The sequence below is a fragment of the Drosophila subpulchrella genome, chromosome X (assembly GCF_014743375.2).
Source record: "Drosophila subpulchrella strain 33 F10 #4 breed RU33 chromosome X, RU_Dsub_v1.1 Primary Assembly, whole genome shotgun sequence".
Taxonomy (NCBI): Eukaryota; Metazoa; Arthropoda; class Insecta; order Diptera; family Drosophilidae; genus Drosophila; species Drosophila subpulchrella.
This window is the reverse complement of record NC_050613.1, coordinates 5,667,546-5,684,586: the sequence shown is the minus strand read 5'-3', so window position 1 is coordinate 5,684,586 and position 17,041 is coordinate 5,667,546. Positions and strand designations below refer to the sequence as shown.

The window sequence follows — 17,041 nt, the reverse complement described above, 5'->3', positions numbered from 1 at the left end:
TTCTTGGCCTCTGGTACTGAATTGAAAAATAATCTAATAAATTCCATTTTTCAAATAAATTATATTATATGGATATATCGCTAGCTTTATGTAAGCATTTTCCTTAAAAAGATGGATAGCTGAAATATTCAAAAATTTTCGGATATTTTCAGTTTGATCTAAGTTTCTGAAAATAACTCCACCAAATTGAACCGGTTGGTTTTCGTAATCAAATATGCTAAAAGCTCTATTTCAATCTAGTTTTCTAAGAAAGAACTTCACCATAACGAATCGTTTGGACTTCCCATTCAACCACATCACCAAATAAAAAATATATGTTTGTTTTTCGTTTTCCTGTTCATGTGCTTGGTTTTCTTGCACTTTCAGGTTTAAATTCAGGATCATAAGCCAGATTTTATTAGTTTCCAAGGCAGTCAAATCAAAAACAGCAATCAAATCATCAACCAAAATCAGAACCGAGTCCATCGGGGACGCAGCCCACCCCCACGGTGCTACTCATAAAACAAAGGTGTCGTAGTAGTCGACATCGTGACCGGAGACAAAGGAGATCTCCTCCAGGATGTTGATCAGCTTGAGGGTGGCCTGGCGCGGCTGGATCCTGGGCAGCTGGACCGTCTGCTTGGAGGCGACCAGATCGACGGGATTGATCCTGTTTCCGTTCACATCGCACTGGCTTTCGTGGGTGGCCATCAGTCCAGGGGAAAAGCTGAGGACTTGGACCCCGAAACGATACTCCTCGGAGGCCATGGCGCGGAAATACATATCCCTGGCCTGCTTGCAGGAGCAGAGTAGTCCCGAATAGACCAACGGACGAACCAGCAGGGAGGAGGTGACATTCACCGCCAGCTTTTCCACCTTCTCCAAATACTTCGATTGCAGCCACATCTGGTTAAGGGCCACCGGAGCATACAGTTGGTGCTGGACATAGTCCTTCCACTCCTCGACGCCCTGGGGCTCCACGAGCACATGAGTGGCCGCCTGTCCTTCGTTGTGTACGATTACGGATCGCTCAAATCGCTGGGTGTCCCTTTGAGCCTCGAAATGGTCCTTCAAAGTCTCCTCCATTAGCTGCACACCATTTGAGTGGCTCTTGTCCAGCCTCCCAGTCATCACTTGAACGTTTTTCGTTTTCAGCTCGCCCTGTAGGTGATTCTCCAATTCCCGAAGCTGCTCCTGATCTTCATCCAAGATCAGAGCCAAGGATCCGGGGGCCAGGCGACGGCAAAACTCCAGGGCCAGGGACTGACCCAAAGGATTCGAGCTGCCGCTCAGCACCAAAAAGGTGCGCCTGTTTAAGTCCATTCTCTTTGCCATTATTTCTGGTGTAAGGATTTTCGGGACACTTGGGTATAACGCGACTGAAGAACTTTCCACTTGCGATCACTGGGAGGCGTACGACTGTACTGTTGCCCAAATTTCAAAGGGCTCTGCCAGCTGGACTCTGTTTCGACTGATAAGCGATATTCCGATTAGCCAAGTATATGTATATACTCGGCTCAGCCACTTAGCTTCCGATTCCGTATATAGAAACGCTCTGAGTTTGTGGGGATGTCAGCTTGGGGTTTTTATACAACCCAACCAGCTGATAAGTCCGGGTTCAGGCGTCTGGGATCGTTGCCGTGCAATTAACTATCTTTAATGGGTGGGATTTCGGCACCGTAAACCAGACTCATGTCGTTAATCCTCTAGAGGAGTGAAGTGGAGTCCCACTATTGCGTATTGGGGGCCAACCTGAGTCGAAGATAATTGGGACATTATTTAATAATATTTTTTTCAGAACGTATATTAGTTTCGTTTTTATTAGTTCAATAAGATCTAGCAAACACATCGGCAGAATTTATTTTAAGGAAAACTTAGCGAAATTTAAAATGGTTTTCTCAGAAAAATATATTATTTTTAACTATAAGTAAATAATATTACGTTATATATATTACTGAACATTTTAACAGCATTTTCTGGTTAACTGGATTGAAAGAGGATTTTATTATATTTCGATTCAGTAATTGTATATTCTCTTCACTTATTTCAGGCCCCTCCTGGCTTTGTCACTGTTTTCCATGAGCCCAGAAGCTGATCGATTGCCAGCTTGGGGTTCATAAAGTTCTTTTGATATGGCGACAAGTCAAGGTTACTTTTTCGGTTGAAGAGATTAACCAAAGATTTTTCTAAACAAATCAGTTGGCAACAATAAATAGTCAAACATAGCCAAACAGATTAGGACAATACTATAAGACAAAAAGAATTAAGAATTAATAGTAATACTAGATTATATATCATCCTCATATAAGAAATAAACTTTGTTAAACAAATATAGCCTTTAATATTTGGGTTCTACAACTGTTTGAGCACTTTGATTTTAATTAAAACTTATATGTATTATATTTTTAATTCCAAAATACCTTTTAAGAGCAATTTCAAATTAGATTTCCATGTTATTATGCTAAAACATTAGCCTTAACTGTAAAAACGAATAGACAATTCTAAAAATCTTTCCTAGCACTTTTCCCAGTTCTTAGCAAAACAAATTAAATAAATATTAAACCATACAGATATATATATATATACATGTGTACATAATATTTTCCAAATTGCACAACAGGTTATCGCACTCAGTCGTTGAACTTCCATAGACAAGTGAAATGCAAAATCAATTTACAATTACATTATATTGCTTGATCATTTGCGTTTGTGAGTGTTTTAATGGGTAGCCTATCGATTAGTGTAACACGTGTGAATTCGGTGAATCGTCGTTAAAAAAATATCAGCTAAATCGCTTGGCTACAGATAGTGTCAAAAACGTGTTTATTTTGATGTGTAATATAGGTTGTTTTTGGGAGGAATGTGTTTATTTTGATATGTTGCTTATTTTATGAATCTGCTTATTTGAATCTATATCAATCTGCGGTCTGCGATCGATAGAATGGGATTTTTTTTCGATCATTTTTTGTTTTGACTAAAAATCAACGCAATAACAAGCACGAATTAGGTTAATGGCCCAAATTTATTTCTGTGAAGTCTGCTCCCGATTTTCGGGTCGTTTCGAGATGACGCTGACCCATTTAGGAATCGGGAACGGAACGCACTTCTAATCGCAATTTTACTAATACAGTTCAAATTTTGCAAATTCGAATTTTCTGGAACGAAGAATGAAGTGAAAACGTCATTGATTTCGAAATTTTAGCCAACCTTAAGTTAAGCGTTGGCTTACTTTTAATAATAGCAAGCAGAATTTAAAGAAACCAAAAACATTAAGTCATAAAACAAATCCTAGTAATCTACATACTATATCTGTATAACTTAATGTTTTTGCATAATGATAACGGCCAGTCTTGAATGAGTATAATTCAAGAAGTTCGCTTTATTCCACAAAGTTCTAACATCATTGTTAGCCATTTACATCGTATCACCCAAAGTTCTTGGAATTCACCGGTGGGAATAGCACCACATCTGTCTGTTTATGTTGATTTAGGGGTATTATCAATACCAAGTGGGGCTTTCAAAGCGAAGCACGTAGCATCGCAGCTTTAGTGGGCGAGTGGGGACTCGAAGAAAAGTCTCTTTTGGACAGGCTATACCTGAACCTGACCCTGCCATCTAATCAAGGTCGTTCAACGAGAAAGTGACCCCAAGACCCCCAGAAGATTTCATTTAGCGCGAATAAAGAGCAAAGATGTCATTCACCTCGACAACAGCTGCACAAAACTAATGCATGGGCACAGCTTTCGGCGATCTTCTCGGTTTTATCACGGTTATAAAAGCCGTGTGGACCGCTCCCACAGTCAGTCCAAACTTTTAACGAGCCAAGAACAGAGTGAGCCCACAGATTCGATAAGAACATATACAAAATGCTAGCCTGCAAGCTTCTTCTCTCGCTGGTGATGGGAATGCACTGTGTGCAACTGGTAAGAAACAGAAAATTGAATATGTGAGTTTATTGAGTGCCAGTAAAAGTGGAAGTGCGTAAGCTAAAGAGACATCTGATGAGGTAACCGGTGCATCAGTAAAAAAAAAAACAAAAGGCAATAAAGCTTATAAGTGCAGCAGTGGCCCCCTAGCAACTTGTAGTTTATCCTTACAAAGGAAGCCGTCTGAAAAATTTTTCAACACTCCTTCGTTAAAGAATACTTCTTACAATGGATAGAGAAAACTTCCTAAATGTTATTGAAATGATAGCTCTGAAAGGTTTTTAGAAAAATGTATACTTAGAATGAAGTTAGGACAAGTATAATAAATGATGTTGGATATGTTTTCGCACCATTTAAAGAAAGAGTTATTAAAAAATAGAAGATACAACAAGTTCGATTTATAGCAATCTACCATATATCCCCAAAAACTTGGTATGGGTTAGTGAGTAAAATCAAAAACACCGATAAAAAAAACTCAGTTTTTAAACTTTTCCCTCAATCTTTTAGCTAATGGCGGCCTGCGTGTGTTCCGAGAAGGGAACGGACTACTGCCAGGGCTGCCAGGGATCCACGGTGATCCGTCCGAGGCCCCGATACTACGAGCCCAGTGACGTGAACCTGTCGCCGATTGGAGACAACTGCTGGTGCAGCAAGCAACTAATCGAACCCGCCCAATTGCCCAAGACCTGCGGAAAAGTACGTGAGCTGTTCCAGTATATGAACGCCTTCAACAACCTCTTGGGCCGTCGGATGCTCGAGGGCGCCATCGAAGCCAAGACGCTGGCGGCTCAGCGTCTGGCCGAGCGGCTGCAGCGTCTGGAGCGGATCGACTGCTTCAAGAGGGGCCCCTCGGGGCATCGCTATCAGCTATAACATAACCCATGACTAATCCACATATACAACCATACAATTAACCAGTAATGCCTACCCAGATAGTATAGTCGTGTATCTTCTTATCTAAACTAAAAATGAATTAAGCATTAGTTGATAGCTTTTTTAACACAGATCCAAACTTTACCAAATATTTATCATGGAACTAAAAAAATCCAATGTGGATTTTCGTGTAGTAGCTACTATGATTCTTAATAATATATTGGATTTCTTCAGTGAAACTCCATTTTAATATTTAAGTATTCGATTTAAGAAGACTATTTTTTTATATACATTTCGAGAGTCTAAAAATACTTGTTTAACTCCAGGTTATCATAGAAAACTGGTTTATACCTCGTATTTTTAGACCATATATTTTTGATTCCAGTGCTTTAGTTCGAATCAGCCTTTTAATTTTGCTTTCAAACCTTTCTATGTAATTATGTATTTGTAACTTTATGATACTTGTAAAAATCATGTGATAGGGGTAAGCCTTCTATATTAAGCAGACGCTATCTTTGAACAATATTTATCATGACTAAACAAATTCTGTAAATTGAAATAAGTTCTGTAACCGTACCCATACATAACTTAACCCATAGCATTAGTTTCGACGGTTGTAATCAGCACCCAGTACCAGTGGCATTCATCCATCGTCATCCCCTTAGCTGCAGTAACAATTTCCGCATCGGGCGGCATTATCACCGCCCCAACTTTGCGTCACCATCAGCCCACAGCATCGTCATCCATATACACCGCCTCATATATCGCCGCGTACGTGCTCCTAAGACCCGGAGCTATGCGGAGCGATAGAACCCATTTAGATACCTCCCAAAGATACCCCAAACCGAAACTGAACTCTCGATTTGATCAATCCACACAGACCACGCCGTGCAAGCCCACCTGTTCGTGCCAGCAGGTGACCTCCGACAGTAGCTACGCCTCCTCATCTGGCTCAGGATCCGTTTACGGAAAGTGAGTAGCATACTTTCCATGATTGGCGATCTTATCTAACCCTTATGTCTTCCAGCATTGAGTATGCGGCGGAGAAGAAAGTGGACAATAGTCCGGCAGCAGATCCCATCAGTGTTGGTCTGGCCGCCCAGGCCGGAAAGGCCATCAATGTGCCAGAGGCCAAGTTGGCCTACGGATTTGCCCAGAAGCCCATCGACGGAGAGAAGAAGGTGGTCTTCTCCAACGTGCCCGAGGAGAATCTCTTCAAGTTGAAGAGCGATGTGATCACGCTGAAGAAGCGTACCTATGTGGCCAAACAGGAGGAGGAAGAGGAGTACGCCGAGGAGGAGCGGGAGCAGGAGCAGTCCGCCGATGATGAGGAGGCCCCGCAGCTTACCTACAAGCAGCTTGGCTACATCACCGAGCAGTACAAGAACCCCAAGTTCAGGAGGATCAGCAGTTCCAGCTCCAGTTACGCCTCCAAAGACTCCGGCGAGGGCTACGGCAAAGTGGCTGGCAAAGTGTCCGTAGACTGTGGCTTTAAGCCCGGCAGGATTGCCTCGTACCGGAAGGCAAAACGACAGGAGTCCGAAGACGGATACTACTAAATCAATCCCAATATTTAGCGATCCCTCCGTTTGTAAATATGTATATACGCTAGGGAATGAATGGATGGATGTTTGTCTAAGTTAGTTTTACAAAATAAATATTTATACAAAGTGCATACTAAAGTGGGTTTCCCTACAAACATTTGTATAGAAGGTACTAAGTTACCAAAACTTTTGTGATCATAAGATCAAATTGTCTGTCGACTTCATTTCTGGAAATATTTTTAAAGACAGAACATACGTAAATGGTTTGTAAAAACCCACTTTCTTTATACATTTTATAGTAAAGGTAAGGTAAGGTAAGGTAAATAATTAAACTTCTTTGGAAATTATTGCACTTGTGTAAACAAGGCAATTAGGCACGTTTTGATTGTCGCATAAGTGGCTCAATATGCTGACAAGAAAATTAGATATAAACAAACAAGTTCATTTACCCAAGAAAATATTTTAAAAATGTTACTGTTTAAAAATAGCACACATGAATGCTTTATAAAATTCAAATGAATGACTATTTACTTTACAAATATAATACGGCATCATTAAGTCTTTAAATCTTCCCACGACGTATTGTTTTATTTATTTTTTATGAATTTTATGAATACAGTTGAGCATATCTAAAACGAACTTTTACTAACCACTTGTCAAAACACAAAACTATTTAAAGTAGGTTTTAAAGTAGCCTCCAAATTAAAATACAACCCAACAGCAATGCATATATGTATGTACATCTTATGGAAACCAGCTGTACAAAAAGCCACTTAGATTTAAAAGTATTAAAATGAAAACCTATGAATGAATTAAAAACGATTTTACATATGTTCTGTTATTTTAAGATCAATGAAAAAACTTGTGACAAAGGTATTACTATAATAAATAGCAAAATGAATCGGTTTCACAAATTAAGTTTCCTTTTTTATAGTTGATTTATATGAACATTTTGATGCTTTTATTATATGTAGGATATTTTCCAACTTAAAAAAAAAACAAGTAAAACCAAATAAAAATGATCTTTTGAATGAATTTGTGTTCGAAGATCGTAGTTCTCATTGGTGAAGTTCCACTGTGGATAATTATGGGTTTGGCGTTTGGATCTCGACTTTTTGAGACACTCGACACTGAAGAAAGCGGCGAACGTCGGGAACATGACTTTTGACGGAAAACATGACCCGCCAACTATTTGAAAAGGTCAGCGAAAACAAAAACAAACAGAGTGGTCAGCCGGCGTCTCTGGGGAAGAAGGCCTTGACCAAAGTCAAGTGCATTGGGGTCCGAGCTGGGCGAGATGATATAAAGAATGCGGCGGTACATTCTGCGGCTAGTAGCCAGCAAGGCAGACAACCGAGAAGATCTAACCGAGATGCGACACCCAACGGCTCTGATTAGCCTGACTTTGGGCCTGGTCCTCGTCACCCTGGTCCACACCGCTCCCGTGGAGGTCGTCTACACGGGCGAGGGCTGCGACTGTCCCACCCAGCTGGGCTACCAACTGAATGTGCCCAGTCCCGCCAAGCCCAAGAAGTATGTGGGTGGCGAGTACGGATATCGGGTGGAGAAGCCCGTTCAGACCAAGGCCAAGATCAGCTACAGCTTCGATTTCACCGTGGAGCAGCCAAGGACACCGGCCCCGCCCAAGACCAATCCCTCCAAACTGTACACCAAGGTAGACCGGATTACAGTCAACAAAGCGGGTAAGTGAAAACGCTGGGTTTAAACGCAATAGCTCTCTTGGGCGGACAGTTCTCTCTTGAGCGGACATCTTCCTGGGTTTTAACACATCTTACCTAACTAAACAAGATTTTTCCTCAGCATTTAACAATCTGAAGCTTTCATGCTTTAGGTCAACTGAATACCTTCTCTTTGTCTAATCTTGTATCCGTTTTTTATTAAACTTTATATTTAAAGCCTTCATAATCATTTTTAATTTATTAGTGGACACTGATAGCTTACATTTGAATATGGTTACATTATTTGATCAGTATATTTCATATTTCTTTTGAATGTTCTGATCAAATTCAGGATTTACCTTATGTTCAAATGATTTAAATCTAATATAATCAAATATAAAAATGAATGAAGCACATAGATGTTTTAAAAATATTTAATCTAATTTATTTTGCAGTTTTACTGTTTACATTCATTTTGAAAACTTTGATAAGAAAATATATGATATTATTTTTATTAAACCTTTTTAAAGTCCAAAAGTTCACCACCTACATGCATTGCTCCCCTTTTTCCAGATTGCCAGGCCAAGAACAAGTCGACATGCGGCTGCTCAAGTTGCTCCAGCCAAAAACCCAGGTACGTAGCTCCACCGATCAAGTCGCCGAACGCCATTCGTCGTCGCAGGGATCTCCATCAACCCGGTACCCTGATTCGCCGGCGTCTCATGCGCCAACAACAGCTCCAGGAGCGACCGCCGCGCTATGTTAAGCTCTACCACAAGGATTTGACTCCTGCCCAGCAGAAGCAGCAGCTCAAACTCTTTGGCCTGATCCCGGTGGAGTCCGAACAGCCAGTGGCTGCCTCACCCAAATCCAAGAGGAAGACTAAGAAAACCCAGCCGAGCTGGATGGTTCGCCGTTTGAAGAAACGTGATATCAAGGGCGAGTACGATCTCCTCGAACAAGAGCGTTCCCAAATAGATCTGACTGCTCCGGAAATAATCCAGTTCATGCCGGAGACACTGAATCCCGATTTCAAGCCCGGCCAGTGCCACATGGGCTGTGGAGCAATGACAGCAGCGGCACCTCCACCAGAAGAACCACTGCCCAAGGAGGATCAGCTGCCTCCAACTGAACAGGGTCAAGCCGAGCACACGGAGCAGCCAGAGCAGCCGAATTCGATTCCATCAAAGAGATCCGCCTTTGGTTACTATCCCCTGCAGATTCCCTCGCCGCTGAGCCGTCAGGAAGACTACAGATTCGTGGATGACTCAGAGCTGAGAAACCTCCTGTCCACCACTTCTGTGCCGGATCCCCAAGAGTACAGCTCCACGCCGCTGCAGTTTGCAGGCGATCTGGAATCGGTGACGAGAAGATCCTGTGGGGCACCACTTTTAGGTCTCGGCAGTGGCTATCCCGTGGAGCATGTTTCCGACTCCCAGCTGGACAGCATTATCTCCGGAATAGTGTACAATCATCCGGCCTACAATCATTACTCCACTGAGGGCAGTCTGGTGGATCCGGAACCGGTCCAAAGGCAGCAGACAACCGATTTCCTCAAGAAGCTAATCGATGGCCGTCTCGGGGGCTGGGGTTTCGATCAGGTCTCAGAACCCGAGCATAGTCTACGGGAGGATTACTCCAAACAGCCGGCCAAAACGTATGGCTACAATAGCCACACCCAGAATGGCTACAGTGTGGACACCTATAGAGCGCCACCCATAACGGATTACCTGAGGGCATGGTTCTAGGTCCCAGAGACCCAAGACGAATATCTAGCTTAAGTACTTAGAAACCAAAAAAAAAATCATAAACGAAAACACCAAAAAAAACAGAATATAATAAATTGAAAAAACATTGTGGCGTTTCTTTCTTTATTCACCCAACGTCTTCGTCTTTCTTCTCTTTGCAGCTGCGGCGAAGACGCGGGCTACGGCTACTGAAGAGAGGTCTTACGTATTACCAGCCAAACCCCAACCTACAACCAACCAAACCCAACCCGTCGATCTGCTGAGCTCGGCTTAAAATCCAGCCGAAAGTAGGCCAGTGGAGCACTCTGTTTTCGGGTCTCCATTCGCTTGTATATACCTATGCATATGTACTATAGTTCCACCGACTCCAACCTCCGATTTCTGTTTACGTTGTCCGCTTTTATTGGCACTTCAAGAAGTGGCCCCATTTAACAGGTTAATAAAGTGATTGTTTGATTAATTCTCTAATTAATGATTTTTACCTCAGGGAGTGATTTATTTGAGACTGCATGATACCCCTAAAAGTATGCCCTCTAGTTTTGTAAGTCTGCGATGGGTAGAATTCCTGAAAAACGGGTTTTCCAAAATCAAAAATTGAAAAATTGACGTAAAAATATTTTTTTTTCTTTTTGCTGAACGATGATATTTTTTAACACTTTAATTACCCCGGAAGTAGCGACGGCTAAGAAAAAAAAAGTTAAGTAATTATAATGATATACTGGTGTGTTAGTGTGCTTATTATTACAGTGTGCTGTGTTGTTAGTGTGCTTATTACCCATATACTCGTATATAAATGTTTAAATTTCTTTGGTAAATGAATTCCCAAACCATTATTATCGAAGGTGGCACATTTGGGCGATATTGGGGGCAAATGTACGTAAGCATCAATTTCACCCTAATAGATTTCAGTGGCATCCCCGTAAATTTTTTTCTTAATTCTAAAAATGTCTTCAAAAAAATTCCTATAATTTTTGTCATTTATTCTTTTATATTATGAGTACAATTTTAAAAAATGTGTTATATACTCTTTATATACGTCATAATAAATTTATAAATTATGCGAATAGAGCACCTTTTACCCAAAGAAGAACTGTTTCTCATAAAATTAATTGATAAGCTATGAACAACCAGTAATTTATGAAATCCATATGCATTTACAATTCAGTTTGTTAAGTGATTTCTAAAGCTGAATTTCAAAAGTAGGCTATTTCATAATGGAGATTAAGACATATTCATGTCTATATCTTTCTTATCATTTGAGTGTCTGCCTCATTTATGTATCTGCACCAAAAATAAAATGCTGTACGCTTGTATACCCGCATTTATCACGATCTGTCAATGGCCAAATATTTGTTGTTCTGTAAAAACAAATGGTTCATCATTCAGCGAGAATGTGATTGCATACTATTGAGAAGTGAAGAGATACTCGTAGGCAAAAGCGACAAAAAAGCCCTAAACTTCGTGACTGCAGAACCACAACATTTCTAGACGCGATCTCCAGACTGATGGGAAGTAAATAAATAATAAATACCTAATAAATAGTTGTTATTTTAAGAGCGATTTAATGAGCTCTATAGAAACAACTGTCTTCAAAAAAGAATGACTGTTAAAAACAATAAAAATTAAAAATGTTTATTTTTTGGTAAAGATACTTTAAATTGTTAACATTTTTTTAAAGAACTAGGTGTGCATTATCGAAATTCATTTCAAAAATGTATATGATTGAAATACAGCAAATGTTAAATAAAACTTTTGTAAATTTCAAAAAGGTATGAAAAGTGCAAACAAATAACAAAGTACAAATAAAAGGGATCATATTCCAATGGATAGAGGTTTGTAAAGTTGCCCAAAGATATAATCACGGCACCACCCGACCGTGTATTTCGACATGCCAAAAATGTTTACAGCATCCAATTAATGGCACATGCACCCAAAAAGCCCACCTGAAGAATCGTATAGTTTTCCGAACCCATTGAGTAGAGCTGAACTATTCTACTGACCCTGGCTTATTCTTTCTCTCATTTTTTGCTCTGACGCATCAAGATCGCTGGAGATTCGTGGATGAGACATCTGGTGAATATGGCATATCTGGTTATAGATCACGTCCCGGCACGTCTTTTTTTTTGGTCGAATTGAGCTTCATTTTGGGCTATTTAAGTGGAATCCATGGGAGCCGGGGCCCTCAGTCGAAATGGCAGCCATCTGCAGATGGCCTATTCTGCTTTTGTTGGCCACGACGCAGGCCATTACTTACGCAGAGGTGGGTTAATAAAATATTTAGTAAATATATATATTATAATTAATAGTTATAACTTGTTTAGAATCTGAGTGGATCCACGCCCGGCGTTGAAGAGGATTATAATGTCAGCACAAGTCCGAGTCCGCCGCTGGAAGAGACCACCCAACGCCTGTCCGGCAGGGAGGAATCACTTAAGAAGGACGGTCGAGAGCAGTACGATGTGATTGATGTCATGGACTCCACCGGCACGGCGGGGGGCAATCAAAAGAGTGGCCAGACCACGAGGATCTACACCACAGGCGAAGTGGACGAGAACTTCTGGCTGAAACACCTGGGCGAAGACTTCAAGCATGCCATTCATCTGCAAGTGGGCGGCACCAACGAAGATTATAATCGTTTGGTCAACCATACCCAGAATGGAGTCCACGAAGAGGTGCATCATGAGTATCTACCAGGTGCCGAGAGACCTGGGAGTGGAGCTCCAGCTCCTCCTGCATCTCCTCAACAATCTGGACCAGCTTTTCGCCAGGGTTTTGACAACCGAGCAATGGCCATGAAACAGCAGTATCTCAGCCAACAGCAGGCCCAGCAGTCACATTCTGCCCCGCAACACTTTAATTACGCCCAACAACACGCACAACACTATGCACCACAACCACACACCCACCAATACGCACAACAAACATTACACAGAAACACCTACTCAAAGCCCCAGATTTATGGGCCGCAGAATTACAAGCCCCAGAGCTATATCATTAACTCTAGCGAGGATCAGCTGCACGCCGCCCAATCGAATCCTCCGCCAGTGCGATCCGCTGGAGAGGATCGACCCAATCACGAGGAGGAGGCGGACTCCTTCGGCGGCCAACTCAAATTTAAGTCTCCCTTCAACGACTACGGCAGTCGGCCCACCCGAGATATCACCTATCTTCTCTACAAACGGGGTCTCTAAAAAATATAGCCCCTATGAACTATACAAAAGACTTGCGGTCTTCAGTCCATTGAGTTTTATAAATGGGGCTGAGCCGCACCCACCCACTACACACACTTCACACTACACACAACATCACACAAACCACACAAACACTGCGATTAAGGAAATTACTACTTAAATAAAACGAAAAATGCATAAAAAGTGGTTGTGTTTGGATTTAACTAAGATGCCTTCGCTCAAGCTTATAAAAAAACATTTTCAGTGACACGTAAACATTTAATTCTATAATATTGGTAACATTATTTGTAATGCTAACATTGTTTATTAAGTAGGCAAGTCTAATAATATTCTTTTTAGAAATGAAAAGTGGCCTCAAAGTGGTTGCAAAAAGCTTTTAATATCATTCAATTTGTAAACAATAAGATACTATTCATAATATACAGTTGAGACGAAAATATCCACCATATATAAATAAGTCCTCATTTAACTTATGTTCTATACAGCTATATGTATGATAAGACATAATACATGAATGATACGATGTTATTCGGCAGAAATTGTTCTACCATTCTCAAAACAATACAAGTATTTTCAAAATTAATATTAAATCAATATATATGTTCAGTTCATTGCGTTAACCGAAGCTCAATTAATAAAAACTACAAACTGATTAAGGTTTTTTGAATTTACACGTAATGCAATTAAAATGATTAATCCTTTTATATGCATTGAAAAGTAATCAAATGAGTTTAGGGATTGTGTGAAAGTTACACTTAATTATTTGTATATGTTAAAGCCGGTCATCTTACACACTCTTTGTGTTATCCATAATGAGATAGGTTTTAATTTTTGAACGTAGTGATGCAACTTAAACTAAAGAGAAATAAAGACTCAAACCTCTCGACGTACGTAACCCATTTATAAATATACCTTTACACCATGTAACTGCAGTTTATCTGTAATATCTTTTTCGGAAATATTTACAAAGTACAGATTATATGAATTTTTTATAGAATGCATCTAAAAAAAATATTATCAGTTAAAAGAGAGCATCCCCTTTGCCACAAAACAACATTTTTGAGAGTGGATCATATTACACAGATGAAAAAGATTAAGATGCCATTCTAACGATCAAAAAACAGTGAAGCATTTCAATATTTTGTTACTTACAAACATTCTTCAAAATCAGTCCAAAAGTATTCCAGAGAGAATATTCAAAAGCCCCTTCCTGAAGTCTAACTTACGGATTGTAACTTCAAAGAGAAGCAACGGAGATTCGGAACGATAGCACCCGATCTTTGGGAAGAGCTATGATTCAAGCCAAGGCGACCGCCACAAAGAGAAGATTGCGACGGGCGGAAAGCAGACTGCTGCACTCTGGGGTTAGGAGGTTGTCTTCAGATCTGGGCACGATGGCGAGACAAAGATGCGGCACTAAATCGGAAATGGAGATGGATCACGTAGCCGGCCGTGGCGGGCAGCGATTATAGGCGCTATAAAGAGCCGGAGTCATCGCCAGACAGCGAGCAGTAGACGATCCACACGTAAACGGCAACATGCAACTCGGTCTCTGGTTTGGCATTCTAGCCATCGCCGCCACGCCGGTTAGTAGCCAGGTCTTCCATGGCGACCACAATAGCATTCCTCTAACCTCCGCCAATCTCTTTTTGTTCTCCCCTCCAGCTGGTGAGCGCTAATTATGGTCCCGCTGGTGGACATGGACCTGGACAGTACCTGGCCGGTCCCAATGCCGGACTCGAGGAGTACGTGAATGTGGCGACAGGCGGCAACCAGCCGGCTGCCAACCAGATTGCCTCTCAGGCCGAGATCCAGCCCTCGCCGGAGGAGGCCCGCCGTTTGGGCCGCGTCCAGGCCCAACTGCAGGCCCTGAACGCCGATCCCAACTACCAGAAGCTGAAGAATTCCGAGGACATTGCCGAGTCTCTGGCCGAGTCCAATCTGGCCAGCAACATCCGTCAGGGCAAGATCAAGGTGGTGTCGCCGCAGTTCGTCGACCAGCATCTGTTCCGCTCCCTGTTGGTGCCGTCTGGCCACAACAACCACCAGGTGATCGCCACCCAGCCCCTGCCCCCAATCATTGTCCACCAGCCTGGAGCACCCCCAGCCCATGTGAACAGCGGCCCACCGACGGTGGTGCGCGGCAATCCCGTGATCTACAAGATCAAGCCTTCGGTCATCTACCAGCAGGAGGTGATCAACAAGGTGCCCACTCCGCTGAGCCTGAACCCCGTCTACGTGAAGGTGTACAAGCCGGGCAAGAAGATCGAGGCCCCACTGGCCCCGGTGGTTGCCCCCGTCTACAGCCAGCCCAGGGAGTACAACCAGCCTAGGGAGTACAGCCAGCCCCAGGGTTATGGTAGTGCCGGAGCTGCCTCCTCCGCCGCCGCGCCATCTGCCGATGGCAATGGCTACGGCAACGAGGCTCCACTGTACAACAGCCCCGCGCCTTACGCCCAGCCCAACTACTAGGTGGTCATCCTGGACATGGGCTCCTCCTCGGCTGCGACAGCTGGTTTAATTTAAATTTTGTTTTTTTTCCTTTGCCGACTGCTGAGTGCAAATAAATGAAAAAATACCTAAAACGTAAACGAATGGTGGAAAATATTTGGAAGGGTGGGGGTTAAAAAGTGATTACAAAGCTGTCAAATCATCAAAAAATATATAACACACAAAAACTAGCTGAAATTTATTCACGGCTATAGTTAATGCTGTGCTATTTTTTTTTATTTACCTGTTCATTTTTATCATTTAAGTTCATTTTTATCACTGTGGACGGCAGTCCACGTAGTGGCGAACGCGCACCAAAAGAGTGTGCGGAGGGGACTACTATATATAGTCGCTAAACTGAAAATCTGCTGTGAATCGAAAGGTATTGCAAAAACTAAGTAGATTGCATACCAAGACTTTAAAAATTTTAATTGTTTTGGGAGATTTTAAGGGCTTATAGTTTCTGAACAACTAATGCTACAGATGCGTGCTCTATGTCACTGAAACGTTAATTTAATATGTTAATCTATGTTTAAAATCTCTAAATACAACATATATAACGTTACAGCAAAAAGTTTATTAAACAACTTTTTTTTTCTATTTTCTCAAAACTGGCAAGCTGCAATAGAACATGCCATTGTATGCTTAAAAGCTTAAATATTTTGCTAAAGCGGGCAGAATTACAACATTTTAGAAAGTGTATGTATTTACTCGAATTTACAAAATTGATATCAGAACTTTTTTAAGCTATGCGATCGTCACGACCACTTACCTCGTTAAGAGATGTTTTTATTTCGTTTATTGCATTACTATTTGTAGAAAATGTGTTAATAACACTTACGTTTCAAAATTAACAGTATTTAACGGCCCACAAAACAAAACATTTAAATAATGCACGTTTCGTAAATAGAAAAGTATGTTACATTTAACGTATGTATGTTGTATGTTGGTTTTGTATTTCTCAGTGTAACCTAACTGAAATAGTTAGATCCAAAAATATTGGGTATTCTTATGACCGAAAAATATTATAGCAATATTAAAGGTAAGTAACTTTTCTATGCTGATTAATATGATCTATGTAACCGTATAGTATTAAAATATAATATCAGCGCGTTAAGAGTTTAAGATATTTAGGAAGTTTGCTTTATGATTATCTCTATATTGGTATCTGCAATTTTTTAAGAAAAGATATTTTATGGATATGAACTATATAAATAAAAATAACTTGGAGATATTGACTATCGATGAATGAAATTGTTTCACACTGTTGTGACCGTATACTATATTTATCATTAAAACGATGAATGGGCTCAAAGTGGCTATTTATTGTTTCCTATTTAGGAAAAAAGCGGTGGAGAATACGTTTACAGACTGTACACCTGCTAACTTATTTATGTTTTCCCTACTCTTTAATAAGTTCTTTGTCATTTTTCTATAAGACTTTGCCAAGGTTCTGAAAGATCCGATGTGCGTTCATTATTTCAAAGAAATCTTGTATTCTTTTAAAGTTTTATTAAACAGGATACCTATTGTTATTAAAATTTTAGGTTCAAAACTATTATCGAATTAAAAAAGTAGTCAGAATTAGCTTTAATATTGCATACAACTTTT

At 40.9% G+C, this 17,041-nt stretch overlaps 5 protein-coding genes across 6 annotated transcripts; 4 read left to right on the top strand and 1 right to left on the bottom strand.

Annotated features, from left to right (window-relative positions):
- Window positions 1-360: 360 nt before the first annotated feature.
- LOC119557869 (sepiapterin reductase) lies at window positions 361-1,538 on the bottom strand. Its single transcript, XM_037870869.1, has one exon. The coding sequence runs from the start codon at window positions 1,312-1,314 to the stop codon at window positions 496-498; it is 819 nt and encodes a 272-aa protein (XP_037726797.1). The 5' UTR covers window positions 1,315-1,538; the 3' UTR covers window positions 361-495.
- Window positions 1,539-3,749: 2,211 nt separating this feature from the next.
- LOC119558007 lies at window positions 3,750-6,460 on the top strand. Its single transcript, XM_037871115.1, has 4 exons — window positions 3,750-3,902; window positions 4,413-4,601; window positions 5,659-5,750; window positions 5,806-6,460. The coding sequence occupies exons 1-4, from the start codon at window positions 3,846-3,848 to the stop codon at window positions 6,335-6,337; spliced, it is 870 nt and encodes a 289-aa protein (XP_037727043.1). The 5' UTR covers window positions 3,750-3,845; the 3' UTR covers window positions 6,338-6,460.
- Window positions 6,461-7,665: 1,205 nt separating this feature from the next.
- Window positions 7,666-10,217, top strand: LOC119557992. Of its 2 annotated transcripts, XM_037871093.1 has the most exons (3): window positions 7,666-8,025; window positions 8,575-8,635; window positions 9,911-10,217. In XM_037871093.1, exons 1-3 carry the CDS (start codon window positions 7,695-7,697, stop codon window positions 9,939-9,941), a joined length of 423 nt encoding a protein of 140 aa, XP_037727021.1. In that variant the 5' UTR covers window positions 7,666-7,694; the 3' UTR covers window positions 9,942-10,217. The 2 variants fall into 2 exon arrangements, with proteins under 2 accessions (XP_037727021.1, XP_037727020.1); XM_037871092.1 differs by lacking the exon at window positions 9,911-10,217 and having other exon boundaries at window positions 8,575-9,842.
- Window positions 10,218-11,883: 1,666 nt separating this feature from the next.
- On the top strand, window positions 11,884-13,087 carry LOC119556549. The gene is made up of 2 exons (XM_037868833.1): window positions 11,884-12,009; window positions 12,071-13,087. The coding sequence occupies exons 1-2, from the start codon at window positions 11,941-11,943 to the stop codon at window positions 12,938-12,940; spliced, it is 939 nt and encodes a 312-aa protein (XP_037724761.1). The 5' UTR covers window positions 11,884-11,940; the 3' UTR covers window positions 12,941-13,087.
- Window positions 13,088-14,380: 1,293 nt separating this feature from the next.
- LOC119556541 (chorion protein S36) lies at window positions 14,381-15,531 on the top strand. The gene is made up of 2 exons (XM_037868824.1): window positions 14,381-14,526; window positions 14,606-15,531. Exons 1-2 carry the CDS (start codon window positions 14,479-14,481, stop codon window positions 15,410-15,412), a joined length of 855 nt encoding a protein of 284 aa, XP_037724752.1. The 5' UTR covers window positions 14,381-14,478; the 3' UTR covers window positions 15,413-15,531.
- Window positions 15,532-17,041: the final 1,510 nt, after the last annotated feature.